Raw genomic sequence first — 16,470 nt, forward strand, 5'->3', positions numbered from 1 at the left:
TGCCAGTCTGTGTGCCCTCAATACCTGTTTGCTGTCCCTGATCAACCTTGGGGGGATTGAGCATCGACGTGGGACGAGATCTCTTGTGAGGACAGGCCTTCGCTAGATGGCCATCTGTCTGCAAATGAAACATTGGTTCGGGAGTCCCAAATACTCCACTCCCTGGCGGAGCCAGCCGCCACTCACCCTAGGTAGGAGGATTACCTTCGGAAGAGAGTGGGTGTCCCAAATCAGAACGCCTACTGTGGGTATACATGTAGCCTTGGCAACAATTGAAGCTGCTGTATGCGGAGTCTCCAAGACTGTTCCAATCTCGGAACCAATCTTGGAGAAAAGCGGGCGGTACTCTCTCCTAGGCTAGGGAAGCGAACTGAAATGTGCAAATCTACCTCCTCAACAAGAATATTTGAAGCTGGATCGAAACCACGACGCCATTGTCAAAATTGAGCCCTGACTGCTCGGATGGCCAATAGGCTCATTGAAATGACCTTGGCAGCCATCTCGAAAGTTTCAAACTCGATCTGGTAGTACACTCGCCCGCGAAGCTATATGTGGATGATATTTCTCACCTTTGTTAGGTGACCAGCCTATAGGAGGTTGTGCACCTCAACGTAGATACAGTCCAAGACATCTTTGGTCCTAATAGCTCATGACTCTGGAGAAGGGGCCGAAGCCATCTTTGAATAGATAGTGGAAGCGATCTTGTATCTCGTAATACACTCTGCGTTGAGAGAGAGAGAGAGAGAGAGAGAGAGAGAGAGAGAGAGAGAGAGAGAGAGAGAGAGAGAGAGAGAGAGAGAGAGAGAGAGAGAGAGAGAGAGAGAGAGAGACGTGCTTTCAACCCTAGGCCTCAATGCGAGTGCTGTCGTGTCCCTACTATAGATGATAGTTTGGCTGCCCCGACATCATCTAATGCGCTCGCATAACTTGCTCGGCATAACTCAACACGTATGATTTGCGAAATCTGCTGCTTTCACCTTTCTCTTGCTGTTCGAATGGTTTTTAGGCCCTTAATTTTTTCTTAGGATAGTGTCAAAGGGTGGCTGTCGTTGATTATCTCAATTATAGGTTGTGCTCGAAACATGTACGCTGCCCGCATATAGCAACACGGTCAAGCCTTGCTTTATGTATTGTCTGGCCTCTTTAGTAGGCCCTTTAGAAGTCCCCAAGGATCACGCCACGTCATCACAGTTGTGAAAACTAGCCACATGGGAAAACTGTAAAACTTAAGAGCTAGGGGGAAAACCTCTCTTAAAGAGAGTAAAAATGCATTGGCAAGCTAAGTAGAGAGAGAATGACAACATCCTCTGAAAGGAAGACACTTCCACCAAAAGCACACTTTGCAACTGTATATCAAAAACTTGAACCACCAAAAGCCATCAATAGTGAAAAAAAATGACTCGACGACAAGCATACGGTCCCCAACCAATATCATATGACAACAAAAGGCAATGGATAAACAGAAGGGAGAGAGCAGTTGATGATGAAGATGATGGAGAAGAAACAACTGGCGTCACCAAGAGACTGCAGGAGGAGGCTACAAGGTGAGTAGCAAAGGGTTGCATTGGAGCGAGCAAGGAGCTGTCAGTCAATGTAGAGACAAGTCCACTTACTGAAGGTGGCTCTCAAAGACCAGATCAGGGGAGGGAACTCCAAGAAGGTAGTGAAGAAGGGTGTGATGACAACCACCATGTGAAAACCTGGTCTAGAATCTTGGGAGAGCGAGATGAGAGTAGAGCCGCAAGCCAACAATCCAATAAACCACAGCCAAGAACCTCAACGAAAAGTGGAAAACAAAACAAGAAAAGAGTGAAAGAAAACAACAGAATAGAACAATAGAAACTAGAAGAACTGAACAACAAAAACTAGAAGGCAAACTAAAAAGATACTTTTGAGAACAAACTTCTCGCACACCCACCCACACCCTCGAAAGCAAGTCTTCAAAGTACAAAGAAAACAATACAAAGAAAGCAAACAAAACCTTGCTTTACACCCACACACACCATGCACAAACGTACACACCCACACATTCATTATAGCGTGAGCCACCAAGAAACAAGCAAAGTAAGAAAACAAGAAAGCAAAAGAAAATACAAGGAGAAAAGCAAACCAGCCACAAGACCCGAACTAGAAAGCCACCAAGAGCAGCAAAGGGAGCAGATGTCGTAACAACTACAAGGGCATCTGCATCGCTAGGAGATCCATAAACCACGTCTCAATGTAGGGCTCCAATGTTAGCAAAGTTCGTTGCAAGCCCAACACGAGCAGATGTGGGGAGTCCCTCCAAGTGGTTGCTTCTACAGAGAGAGAAGCGGATCAGGTCATCGAAGGCGATGGAGGCAAAGCCACACATCTGTTGTGCAAGCAGCCATCCCTTTCAGAAGCGAACAGATCCGGCAAGCTTCGAATTTAGCCATGGTGGAAACGCGGGCAGCCACGGTCAGGTTCGGGCTGTTATGTGCGGGCAGCATTTCCTAGGGTTGGCTGCCAATTCCGTAAAACGTGCCGTAAATTTCGTTGGCCACGTGGTGGCATGGCCATACTGCCAATTGTGACAGATTATGGGCATGAGCTTTTGGAGCCTAAAAAGCACTAGGACGCCTTGTTTTGAGGGGCCCATGTAAACCTTTATAATAGTGTCTCAGGGTCTCCCTTCGATAGATTAGCCTTGGAGCAACAAAGAAGGAGCACCCCTGATTGTTGTACCTTTGTGATCCTCAAGATAGTGGAACTCCGTTACTTTGTGCCTACTCTCTGTCTCTCTCTCTCTCTCTATTCAAGTTGTTGCAGTTTTGGTTTGTGTGTTGCTATTGATTTCTTGCTTGGGTGTCCAAGCCTGCTAGAATTTTGTTTTGTTTTAGGAGTTGGGGATGGTTATCCTTTGTCATCTCCCCAAAACAAAACAAAAAAAGATATATACAAATTAAATACGAAAGAAAAAGAGAAGACAAAGGCTTCATTGCACCCATACTCCTAGGGCATATGCTTTTGTCACTAGTTTCTCTTGGACTATGTGAAGACATTTCTCCCCAAGAGGCCAGGCTTATCTACTCTCTTAGAGTAGAGCGCTTGAGTGACCCACATCGCTAAACAGTTATGGGGGTGACAACGACCAAGTATCTCAGATCAGAGGCCCAGGTATTGCTGAACTTGCTTCGACCTTCCCTTTTGGAGTTTCCTCCGCTAGGTAGCTTATCGCTCACCACACTACATTGCCCTTGAAAACGGACAATAATTTCAAAGGAGATGCGGTACTCGCTTGGAAGGGCATCCGCTCATAGGTGGCGTCCGGTAGGATCTCCCAATCCCGTTTTGGTGAGGTTGACCCCCCGTGGGGGCAAGGTACTTGAATGACTGTGATTCTTATACTTTTGGTACCTTCTATGGTAAGAAGCAAAACCAGTTGTACGAGCCACTCAATACGACAAGCTTGAAAAGAAGAAAAAGACAACCAAAGAGTTCAAGGATAGGGTCAAGCAGTAAGATTTGACACTTTTTTAGGCTACAAGGATTTCCATCGAGTCCTCTAGTACATTCAGCACTTTGACCTTGCTTTCTCTAGGGGTAACTTCTTGGAAGCCTCCAAAGTATGAAAGGCGGCATCTTTGCTAAAGGTGTAATGCTGAGACATGGTAGGTTGACCCTGTTTTTGTACAATAAAGCTCCAAAAACGTGGGTAAAGTTCAAGAAAGTGTTTGCTTTGGTTTTGTATATTGACAGAGGAGTATGAACAATATGTGATTACGGCTTGCAGTTATCTAAAGATGTGGGAAGATGATACCGTAGCTACGTATTGTCGATGATTTTGGGATACCTTTTTGTCTGTGGCCTCTTATTAGAAGGTTCCGTTTTTGAAGCAGATGGAGCGGTTTTGTTGTGGATTTCCCAAAGAGATCCGGCGCTACTACTTGATGCAAAAGTCCAAGAGGATTTAGAAACTCATGGAACACGCCAATGATAGTTTCTCTATGCATTCAGGCTCATTGACTTGCGCAACGGACGAGCCAATGTCCAAGTCACGAGAAGGAGTCTTCCAAGGAGGAGAAGAAGGACAAGAAGTAGAAGAAGAAACCCAGAGGGCCTAAATTGAGAGTAGAGTAGCGTGCAGAGTACTTCAAAGAGGGCAATTATTATACTGACAATGCAGCAAGCAAAGAATGGAAAGACAACGGCACGATAGGTTCCAGATTTTGTGGGGGGTGACCTTGGTTCAGAAGGATGAGAGTACGAAGCTCTGTAGAGTGTGGGGCATAGTACGTGATTAGGAGGTCCTGATATTTTTCGATGAAGGAGCCAAGGCCAACTTCATTTATCATCGGAATTGACAGCATAAGGCATGAAGAAATGTGACCATAGATGGATGCGGTTTTAGTGGCACTTGGGCGTGATGTCGCCATTACCCCTGTCATAGGCAAAGTGTGGTTGCATTTTTAGGGGTATCTAGGGCATTGGGACTTCTATATCACTTGAGGGGGGTGTGACGTACTTTTGGGAATACCTTGGTATCACAAGAACTTTGCTGTAGTTGATTATTGGGCAAGAAAAGCAACATTGAAGAATGAGGAGGACAAGGAAATTATGCTAGATGTAAAATTAAAGGGTAAGTCCGTCCCACTTGTAAAGGCTTGGGCCTATTCTAAAGTAATGAAATGCAATCTTTTTGTTTACTCTAAGCCTATTGTTTCTCTGAGGGTTTGCCTAGAGAGCTATCTCTTGAGAGACTTGAAGATCATACAATTGATTTGATACTTGGTAGTATGCCACCAAACCGATCTTTTTGTTTACTCTAAGCCTATTGTTTCTCTGAGGGTTTGCCTAGAGAGCTATCTCTTGAGAGACTTGAAGATCATACAATTGATTTGATACCTGGTAGTATGCCACCAAACCGATCACCTTATAGACTGAGCAGAGCCCAGAATGAAGAAATAATGAACCAAGTGAAAGAACTTCTAGAAAAGAGACTAATTGAAGCTAGTCTTTTTGTCTATTGTTCACCAGTGCTACTTGTTTTGAAGCAAGATGGATCTTGGAGAATGTGCATCGACTACATAGCTTTCAACAAAATCACCATCAAAGAACATGTTTTGAATACCCAGGATGGTTCTTCGTGTTTTAGTGTAATCGATTTGAAAAGTGGCTATCATTAGATCAGGATTGCTCTTCGAGATGTATACAAGACCATGTTTAGGACATCCCTTAGATTATATGAGTATTTGGTGATGCCTTTCGGGCTCTTGCAACGTTGAACATGATGATGGATCGGATTTTCAAAGAGATTGGACAGTTTGTGGACACCTTCTTTGTGGACGTCATTGTGCTCTCCAAGAATGAAGAGGAACATCTCTTATAGGTTTTTTAGGCAGCAGGGAAACACAAATTGGTCATCAACGAGAAGAAGCGTGACTTCTTCCTGCGAGAGATCTGAGATACACTTTTGGGACACATCGTCTCTGCAGAGTATGTTCAGATTGACTTGGCCAAAATAGAGACTATTCGGAATTGGCTTGAACTCAAGAATGCGCATGAAGTTCGAAGCTTTTTGGGTTTATGCTCGTATTATAGGTGGTTCATTTGAAAGTTTGCGGCGATTGCTTCGCCTTTGCAGAACCTGACTCGGCAAGGTGTTTTGTTCACTTGGGGATCCTCAGAAATTGTAGCGTTCAAGACAAAAGTTGACGACTCGTCGTGTTTTGATATTGCTAGATTTATAGAAACAGTTTGAGAATATTGTGATGCTTGTGGTAGCAACTTGGGTGTGGTCTTAGTGCAAGATGGCCATGTCGTAGCCTACGAGATCCACTCTTTGCTAGACCTAAAAGGGTTGCATAGACCTACGAGAAAGTGCTTTTAGGAGTGACTCACGCACTGACTAGTGGAGGCATTACTTGGAGCAGATTCTACAGAGGTTATAGATCATTGAAGTTTGAGATATTTCTTGCACCAAAATCAGCTTTCGAAAAGCAGATGAGATGGGTAAAGATTCAATTGTAGTTGCATTTTTAGATTGTTCACGTTACGAGAAAGGAGAATATGGTATGGCCACTTTGACAGATTTTGGGAGTGAGCTTTTGGAGACCTAGCTTTTGGAGCCTGAAGCAATAGGGCCCCTTGTTTATAGGACCCATGTAAACCTATATAATAGTGCCCTGGGATCTCCCTCCTGCAGGTTAGCTTGGGAGCAATCATGGAGGAGCAGCCTCGGTCATTGTACCTTTGCGATCATCAAGAAGAAAGAAACATAAAAAAGGGTGCCAGTCTTTGGGGCTAGTGCTTTTGGAAGCGAAACTCTGTGTGTGTGTGTGTGTGTGTGTGTGTGTGCGCGCTCACTGCAGCCCCGCACGCTGCTGTGCCCGCTCCTCCCCGCCTTGTTGCGCTGCTCCTGCATGTTGCCCGGCTCCCCCCGCCCCCGCTCGCTGCATCTGCAACCCCTCGCGCCCTGCTCCTGCGCTGCCGCCTCCCCTCGTGCTGCTTCTGCAACCCCGCCCCCCCTCGCTCCGCCTGTAGCCCCGCCAGGTGTCCCCCCCCCGCCCCCTCGTTTTTTCTTTTACGCGTAGGAGGTCCCCCCCCTTCTTCTAAGGGTAGGAGGTCAAAATTTTTTTTTTCCCCGGTCATGGAATCAAATTCACTATGATATATCAGCTTGGTCTCATAGGTTAATATATCATTTTATTTCTCTTTGAGACTCCCCCCCTCCCCCCCCCCCCCCCCCTCCTTTTTTGTTTCTTCCCCCCCTCTCTCTCTCTCTCTCTCTCTCTCTCTCTCTCTCTCTCCTCTCTCTCCTCTCTCTCTCTCTCTCTCTCTCTCGTCTGCACTCAATCACTCCCCCTCCCTTGCCATACCGCCCCGCGCTCCCCCACTCGCCCAGCTAGCGTGCCCGCTGCTAGTGTAGGTGCACACATACGTACAGTGATTCCTTGGCGGACGGTGATCAAGCATGAGGAAGTTGAACGATAAAGCCGACCCCCTAGAGGATGCCATTCAAAAGTGCAAAGAGGAAATGACGGAGATCATTACCAAGATGAACCGCAATCTCTTGGGCACAATAAACATGCTGGAAAGACGCTGCTGATCCAAGAGAGCAAGATAAGTACGCTCGAAGACCGAGTGACGACTCAAGAGGAAGAGATTGCGTCGCTCAAGAAAGATCTCACCGAAGCACGATCAAGAAACACACTGGAAGAGGGCGAACTGCAACCCGTCAGTACTTGAAGAAATCAACACAATCAAGGAGCAAGTACGGGCCATCAAAGAGGGAGAAGAGCAACACAAGGAAATGACGACTTCTTGGGTGGATGTTCTACCAAAACTCTACAGTAGGCGGATGAAGCCGAGAAATGGATCAAGGTGGCCAAAAAAGGAAAAGGCAAGGAGATAACACCCACGTCCACACCCACTATCATTAGTCAGACACTAGAGGAGGAGCAAAGGAGACGGGTGCGCGCTTTACATGTGAGAATTTGTAGTCTTAAAGACAAAGGCAATGTGGACGAAGAAGTAAAAGAACTCGCAGCCTTGATGGGCGTTCATGAGCCGACGCACACAAGGGCATGGAGAGTGGGCAACATAAAGAACAATGGAAGCAGTGGAGAAACCTCAAAAGAAAGAGCACTCTTCCTCCGTTTTCCCTCCATGGAAGCGAAGAAGTCCTTCTTGAAGAAAAGACCAACTCTTAAAGAGACTGGCATCTTTCTCGGGGATGATCTCACCCTCTCGCAGATCGCTCATATGCAGGAAGTAATGCCGAAGATTAGAGCGGCAAGGGGGAAAGGCAAGATTGCCTTTTACCGAGATGGGAAAGTGGTAACACTAGAGCGACGCTCCACATGACGGTGCGAGACTTATGGGACCACACTCAAAATGGTTGCCTGGAACTGTAATGGATCTATGCATCTTGATGTAGGTGCTTTTGAAGACAGCTTTACTGAAAGAGACATCATCTTCTACTCTGAGACACACCAGGCCCCTGGGCAATCCATGCCTCACATCAGTGGATACAGGTGGGAGACAACTTACGATAGGAGACGCTCAGAGCACAGAGGGCGGGGCTCGGGGAGAGTGGCAGTGTTATTTAGAGAGGATCTGTAGCCACTGATACATATAGCCCGCAGGGATGAGTAGGCTAGGTACATGTGGGTGAGATTGAAAGCAGAGACAGGCAGATATCTCTACCTAGCTATTTGCTACTTTCCCCCAAGTACATCAGTTTAGGCATCACCCAGAGGACAGTCCCCTTTCTCTATTTTGGATGATGACATATGGGAGTTCTCTAGGTATGGTGACATTATCATCCTAGGGGACTTCAATGCTAGTACTGCCCATCACCAGGTAGTGTTTTATGATACTTCAGAGGAGATGCTAAGAGAGCGAGACGTGGTGGAGACGGGCCTGTCCAGACTATCACACGATGTGGAATATACTGAGTATGGGCGACACTTGATAGACATGGGCACTGCACATGGATTGGCTATCCTGAATGGCCTACAGAGATTTCTTGCTGCGGGAGGTTTTACATGCTTCCCACACAGGCATGGAGCCAGCACAGTGGACTATGTCATGGCACAGCCGAATCTCATCCCTAGTATCCAGGATCTCACAGTTGGGCCCAGACCGGTCGGGGTAGCAATAGATCATGCTCTGGTGTCGATGACCATCTCTTTCCAGTTGAGTGTAGCACACAGGCCACGGGTAGCAGCCTCTACTCGCTACACATTCACACGAGAGACGGATTTTGTATACATGGACGGGATCTACAGACGTGTATGCACTGAGGACTCGGGGCGACCTCTAGAGGAGCTAACTACTATACTGACACAGACATTACACGAGGCAGCAGCAAAAGCATACCCACACACCCAGCCTGAGCAGAGCCGCCGATCAGGAAGCATGCCTCAGAACAGCTGGTACGATGAGGAGTGCCGCCAGACTAGAGCCAGACTTCAGGGGGAGGTACTTTTGGGAGACTTCACTCACAGACAGTCACAGATTGACTTCCGACGCTTGGTACGGCGAAAGAAGAGGGCTTTTTTGGCTCATATCGAGCAGGATCTATATCAACTATTCTTGAGTCAGGACTCGCGTGAGGCATGGCGGCTCTTTCATGAGCAATCCCCCCCCCCCCCCCCCCCCCCCCCCCCCCCCCCTGTTATTTCCTCCACAGAGACCTGGGGTCAGTACGCATCATCTTTGTGCACAGTACCTGGACAGCCGCCCCTCCCCAACCCCCCCGACCCATGCCCACACACATGTGCTTTTTTCACCGCTGAGATGGCGAAGAAAGCTATTGACAGGATGAAGACTGGGAGAGCATATGATCATGATGTCTTAGTCGTCGAGCATTTTATGCATGCCAAAGACCTACTAGAAGAGCTTCTAGCAGTTATGTTTAACTGTGCCATGTGTGAGGGCCTACCAGACACTTGGAGCCTATCCACGATCGTACCTATCTTCAAGTTTGGAGACCCCATGGAGCTTGGGAATTATCGCACTATTATGATTGGGGGCACACTGGCACGGTTGTATGCATCCATTCTTGAGCAACAGCTGAGTAGATGGGCAGAGAGAGAAGGAATGCGTGCAACTGGGCAGGCAGGGTTCAGGAGAGGCTTCTCTACTCTTGACCATATCTTGACACTCAGGGCCATCATCGAGGAAGGTAGATCTCATGGGAAACGGATCTATTGTAGCTTTGTGGACTTTTGCAAAGCTTTTGACACAGTACCCAGAGCTAGATTGATGCGCAGATTACAGGAAATGGGAGTACCCACAGAGCTCATTTGGGGGATCATGGCATTGTACAGATCAGTAGTAGGGCATGTACGCACCCCGGAGGGACTTTCTACACCGGTTCACTCCACTATTGGGGTGAAGCAGGGCTGCCCGCTCTCTCCTACTCTTTTCGGTTATTTGTGGATGAGGTTTCTGACTACATTGACAGCGATGGGGATAAAGGGGCACAACTGGCAGGGACATGGATTCCACTTTTGTTATATGCTGATGATATTGTGTTGATCTCCGAATCCCCAGAGGGAATGCAACGTCAATTGGATGCCTTGCATACGTTTGCCCACGAAAGTGGTTTGTCTGTCAACCTTGGTAAAACCAAGGTTATGGTGTTTAATACCACCCCACAGTGGATCAGGAGGTCAGCACCTACATTCACATACGGCCAGGAGATTGTGGAGTGCAAAGACGCTTACACTTACCTTGGAGTGGTTTTTAGCGGACCTACATTCTCACTCAGAAGAGCAGCAGAGACCAGACTGACTAGAGCCCACGTAGCATTGGGTAGATTGGAGAGGATGTGTTCGCAGGTTCATTTTCAGGAGCCTTGGACGAAGCTTTGGCTCTTTGACACCTTGGTGGCTTCAGCATTGCTATATGGGGCTGAGATATGGGGACCTTCATTGAATCACCACGGGAGGCCGGGTCGCACATACGGACGGGGGAACATGGAGAAACCTCTCGTCTCTATGATCTCGCGGCTCATTAGAGCCAAGGCATCAGTACCACGGGCCATTATCCGAGCAGAGCTAGCAACCCCCCCACTAGTGGTGGAAGCGCTCACCAGATCAGTCTCCTTCATAAACCGCACATGGGAACTTCCTAGAGACAGATATGCTCGCATAGCACTTGAGTCCTCTTGACAGTTAGCCATACCTGGTATGGGGAGATGACATCATGGTTCCAGGCGCATGGGTTCAGCATAGACAGGCTGCCACCATTCCAGTACTCATTGGATGCACCATCTCTCATTCTTACACATTCGGAGATCACCAAGCTCATCCGCCAAGACCTGACCCAGCTAGACACCAGGAGGACATGGATACAACCAACACAAGAATTGGGCACGAAGATGGCTTTCTACAGAGACCACCTTCTCCAGCTCACAGAAGATGGTTTTGTGACGAGACCAAGATACATGGATACCCACTTGTCTCATGGGATAAGATGTGCTATTGGCCAGTTACGCACATTGTCTCACCAGCTGCGGATTGAAACTGGGAGATACAGCGGAGTACCGGCAGAGGCCAGGACATGCCCCTTGTGTGACATGGAACTTGAGACAGAGCTGCATTATACATGCCGTTGCCCCGTCTACTACGAGATACGAGGCCGCTTCCATTGCTTGTTTAGAGAGGGTTTTGGACCACTCTCAAGAGTAATGGGATACGAAGATCAAAGATGCTTGGGTTTGTTCTTGCTCGAGCTGCGTAGACACAGAGAGAGCCTGATGAATGGTGAGGCTAGCCAGTCTCAAAGACGGATCACAGACTTCTTCAGAGCAGACACGGGACAGCCGCAAGAGCCACTCCCACAGCAGAGCTCGCCCTCGTCTCACACCAGAGGCACACTGATCGACCGAGCGATTGAATTGGGGAAATCCAGGCGCCCACGACTGCGAAGGACTACACAGCGTCGACGGAGGCTACGACAAAAGACGTTGGCCAGGCATGCACGACGCCCGGTCAGACTACTAACCATGGAGGAAATTGATGAGATTCGCCAACGACTGATAGATCTTTTGTGATTCAGCTATCCCAACAAGCCGCCCATTTTTGCTTAGTTTTTTGCTTAGCTCACATCGACCAATCTAGGATCCCATAGTTTATATCTTTGTTTTGTACGGTTGTTAGGTTATTTTGTTACTCTGACTTTGTATCAGATCCACCACCTTGTAACTTTTTGGTCCCATAGGTCACTATGGCCTTTTGAAGACGTTAATATAACATTTCATTTCATTTCATTTCTCTCTCCAAACGTCCACGACCTTGGGGGGTCTCCCACTACCGACGAAGGTTGCAACAGAAGATACAGATCACTCTAGCTCGACATGCAAGACGCCCAACCAGAGTTCTGACCATGGAGGAAGTCGATGAGATCCGACAGCGATCGATGAGAGATTTCATCTGAACCCACAACAACCCCCCCCCCCCCCCCCCCCCCCCCCCCCCCCTCCTTATTCCCTTTCTCCTTAGTGCCTTAGTGTTAGTTCTCTGTAACTTGGTAACTTTGTAACTTGGTAATTTCCGTACTCATACATGGTATCAGATTCACCAATTTTAACTTTTTGGTCTCATAGGTCATTTTGGCCTTTTGAAGACGTTAATATAACATTTCATTTCATTTCATTTCTCCCCCCCTACTAATTGGTTGGGGTCGCCATTAGTATGTAAAGGCGAGGAATTGGATCTGTTATGATCTTTCTTTGCCAATCATATTTGTTTCAAAATCATAAATCTGCTGCTTTCACCCTAAACAACTCTCTTTTTCAACCATGCCTCACCCAGGAGTTTTTGTATATTCACTGTTGGTGGTTTAAAACAACTATTGATTTCCTCTCGCAAACACGACCCACATCAACCTTCAGCATGCTCTTCATGCACCCATCCTTTGTTTGGTCTTTTGATGCGCTTTATTGGTGAGTGTACAACAACCATCTGATCAAAGCCTTTTGGCACCCATGCAATTTCTGCTTGATTTCGCTTTATAGCAAAAGTCCATTTTGTCTGCCTCATAAGCCAATTCCTATAGACCATAGGATGTTTATTGTTTTGTAACATCGAACATCTAGCCTGACTTCTTCCGGTTTCTGCTCTAAAGTCTTTGGACGCTGTCCAAACTTTCTGTCTGGAACTTCCTTATATTCTTTGTCCTCGTGCTGTTATTCCATGACGCCAGTCCAAGACAATTGCTGGATCTGATTCCCTTGGAGAAAAGCAGTCATTTGAGCTCTGATACCACTGAAAACGGTTGGTGATAGGACGCCAGTCCAAGACAATTGCTGGATCTGCTTCCCTTGTAGAAAAGCAGTCATTTGAGCTCTGATACCACTGAAAACGGTTGGTGATAGCCGTAGAAATATTGTATAGACTTGTAATGATAGAAATTGAAAGAAGAGTATTGGAAAATAACTTAGAGAAGCTGCTAGCTTAGAGATATGAACTCAGTTTTGAGGGAATTTGTCATCTTCATTCACGTTGTGTTTATTTTGATATGGAGTCAATACATGCACTATGTTTTGTAGAATTGTCTGTGAGTTTTCCTCATTTTGAGGTTTCCACCAGTAATATAATTGGCCAATTTCAGAAATTTTTAAGGACATCAATTGCAAGATGTGGTATATAAGTAGTCAAATTTTCTTGTTCATCTGTCACATGACACGGAATTTTGATGTAATTTGAACAGCCTTGCAAGTGTGTTTCTGTGGAAGGGGATTTTCCAGGATGGTTTCCACTTGGAATTTATTATGACAGCCTTGAGTTTTTGTAGAGCGCGATTTTATCACAAGCACGGTTTTATCCTTATTTCTATCCCAGGCATTGCTGCTTGATTTCAATAAGTTACAAATGATTTACTGAGTAGTAATGGCCCAAATAAAGGCAGCGTGTGTATTTCATATGGGTAAAACACAATCTTCTCGATTTCAAGAAGTTACAAATGATTTACTGAGTAGTAATGGCCCAAATAAAGGGAGCGTGTGTATTTCATACGGACAAAACACTTTCTTCTATCCATTTACCGGCTGTTATTAGTAGCACACATGTGACTTGGAGCATATGTTTGCAAAGCAATACTACTATTCAGTGACAGTAGGTTCAAGTGGGTTACCTGTTATACAATGGTTTGCTGAAGCTGACATGCTTCTATTTCAGGTTCGCTTGTTTGCAGCAGAAGATGCACCTTCAATATCAGGATCAGTATTGCAGGACCTACTGGAGGCCAAAAAGACGAAGTTTATGCATGCATTGGTCCCAGTTGCTGGGGATGATCTGCCACCAGGTTTTGAGGGTGTTGCAACAAAGCGTGCTCGGCTTGACTCGGCTGCCATTCTTGCAATGGTTGCACAAATAACTTGGCGGTTTCCTGAAAGGGTAGGGTGAGAACACTGATTGTCAGGGAGTTTGTTTGTGATGATTCAACCCAAAACGCTTTTAAGTTCTTTTGCAGTTTTGTTTTGATCCATCGTGGCAAGTTGCCCTGGGCGATGAAAACTCTGAAGCAAAGGTACAACGACAGCGAGAATTGAGGGTGTTGGAGGCTATCTATCCTCGCCCATCAGCAGTTCCTTCAAGGTCGTTATTTTTGTGGTCCAGTATTTATGGATCAAACATTTGTGACAGGGAAGCTGTTCAAGAATTCCTGATGTAACAGAGTTTTTTTTTTGCAGCTCCTTGGAGCCACACGAAATACCAACAGGCGATGAAGATTCTGAAGTTCTTGAAATACCTCTCATACCAACTGAGGATGAAGATGAGGGACCGGAGGAAAATGATCTGCCAGGTACTCACAAAGAATCTGAGCTCATTCCATTTTTTGCGGTTTGTCATGAGACCTCTTTGGCACAAGGGAACATTTCAATCTTCAAATTGCAGGAGGCACCGAGTCTAGCAAGTCTGTCTCTTATCCTTCCAATGATCTCGCTTCTGGGACCGAGGCTTCTTCCACGTATCCTCCAGGTTATTCACCATTGAAGGATGCACAGAATCTCACTCTGAAGAGGCAATCAAAAGGTGGTTCCTCTTCTGCAGCGGCCCAATTCAACTCTGACTTGACATCAACGTTTTTAAAAAGTGCCGATCCAGATGTTGCAGCTGCAGCAGCTGCTGCATATGCTGTTGTAAAGGCCAAAGAGAATGGGGCTTTGATAGATCACGAGCTCCTCATCAAAATCTTGAGTAACCCCCTTTTAATTGAAAGCTTGACAGCTTCTAATCCGAGTTTAAGAAAGCAATTTGGAGATATCTCATCAAGCAGTAGAGGCAGTGCTAATGGAATTAAGAGTGAGCAATCCCGTCTCGAAGGATCTTTGCTGGTGCCTGTGAGCCATACAAATCCTTTCCATGTGCAAGGCAGGCAAAGGTATGATGCTCCTGATGGAGTTCCAGTTGCTCAGTCATGGGGTTCTAATGCTAGTGGTTTGCCTGCATCACATGGCAGGGGCTACCTTATGCCGGGTGCCCATGATATGTTGGTAGGTCAGGCTAGAGGAGCGTATGCTAATAATATTGGACCTCCAGGGCGACAGTACCCCATATTGCACCAAGACTCGAGAGAACTTGCTCAACAGCTTGGAATGCCTGGCATGATTATGAATGATGCTCAAATGAGGCCAAGTGCACCACCAGTGCCATTTGATGAAGGGATGTTGGGTCATGATTCAGAGCGGTACTGGTTAGGACGACCATGGTTAGGAACCAACTCAAGTGCTCTGCCATTGGTTGGTGTAGCCAGAAATAATGTAGCTCCACAGGATAGGCCAAGTGCCACAAAGATAAGAAAGCAATGCTTTTTTTTTAACACACCAAGGGGCTGTCGCAATGGCATATACTGCAACTTCGCCCACGACTCGGCACCTGAGAAGCAAGTAGGGGAAAGGGTCCCCAATGATGTTGGTCAGGAGATGAAATTCCCAATGGCAAGAGGAGACAGTGCTAGTGATGAAGAAACCAAGTAAATTTTGGCACAGTGCTTTGTTGCTTAACCACCTCAAAAAAGACGGGTATTTCTTCTTTATCGTGGTGAGGTTATAGAGTAAGGTGGGTGGCCATAAACTTGTGTTTGATCGCCGTTACAGTTTTGCAGACAGAAGGGCGTCAAATCAGACCAAATCATTTGAATTAGGCCTGGACAACCGGCCCATTCTGATTTTCATGAGAGGATGTACTACTCGAGATTTTGACAGCTTTTAAACGCCATGGATGGCGTCTCCAAGCACTACTGAGCAAACAAGCAAGCGGCTCCAAAACTTTGATCCACTTCTCTCTACCTGTGCAATATGGGGGGATCGATCAGTTGCTCGTGCTTTGCCATGCCATGATAGGTTTGTGCTTATTGATGTGGGGGCATATTGAACATGGCTGGTAGTTGAGAAGAGTGCAAGGTGTTTTTGTTAATTTTAAACCTGGTAGCAAAAGAATGTGGAAATGATGGTAAAAAGGAACACTATGACGTGAGAGAAGGCAGTGAGTGACAAAATGTATCAAATATAAGCCAATGCAAAATTCTATCAAGGTATCACAACATAAGAAACATCTAAGGAAATTTACAAGGGTTATCCTCTTATTAGGTTGGGATTCAGAGAGAGAGAGAGAGAGAGAGAGAGAGAGAGAGAGCTACTTTGCATGAACCTCCTATAGTAATAAAATATGGCTATTGTTCATAAACGTGCACAAAAGGTGTCCCAAATAGCAAGCAGCAGAAAAGCAGGTCTGCATCATTCCTTTTTGACATTTGTGGATTTAACTCGTTTATCAAGGCACTTCAGTATCATTGTGTGAGCGTTCCACAAAAAAATTTGTTTCTAAATTTGTGCACGGTATATTGGCACAGACACATAGATCCTCATAAAAGCAGTTACAAAACTGTCCTAGTAGAATGGAGTGTAGAGTGAGCTTCCCCTAATTTGGGTTGCAAACGTGTCTTGGTTGTCGACAATTCATTATACATGATATACATGGATGGAGAAGCCTG

At 46.2% G+C, this 16,470-nt stretch overlaps 1 protein-coding gene across 3 annotated transcripts in view; it reads left to right on the plus strand.

Moving 5' to 3' along the window:
* LOC147425832 (Zinc finger C-x8-C-x5-C-x3-H type family protein) overlaps positions 1–16,060 on the plus strand; it is a 35,009-nt gene extending 18,949 nt beyond the window's left edge. Inside the window, exons 2-6 of one of the 3 annotated variants that reach the window (XM_086498462.1) lie at positions 13,653–13,871; positions 13,948–14,072; positions 14,168–14,280; positions 14,373–15,499; positions 15,575–16,060. In XM_086498462.1, the coding sequence (XP_086354588.1) occupies positions 13,653–13,871; positions 13,948–14,072; positions 14,168–14,280; positions 14,373–15,454 (1,539 nt within the window). In that variant the 3' untranslated portion in view covers positions 15,455–15,499; positions 15,575–16,060. Of the gene's footprint in view, positions 1–13,652; positions 13,872–13,947; positions 14,073–14,167; positions 14,281–14,372 lie in introns of all 3 variants that reach the window. The other 2 variants (XM_086498463.1, XM_086498461.1) reach the window with 2 other exon arrangements.
* The last annotated feature ends 410 nt before the right edge of the window (positions 16,061–16,470 follow it).

The sequence above is a fragment of the Adiantum capillus-veneris genome, chromosome 24 (genome assembly GCF_014529385.1).
Source record: "Adiantum capillus-veneris isolate H3 chromosome 24, ASM1452938v2, whole genome shotgun sequence".
In the NCBI taxonomy this organism is placed as follows: Eukaryota; Viridiplantae; Streptophyta; class Polypodiopsida; order Polypodiales; family Pteridaceae; genus Adiantum; species Adiantum capillus-veneris.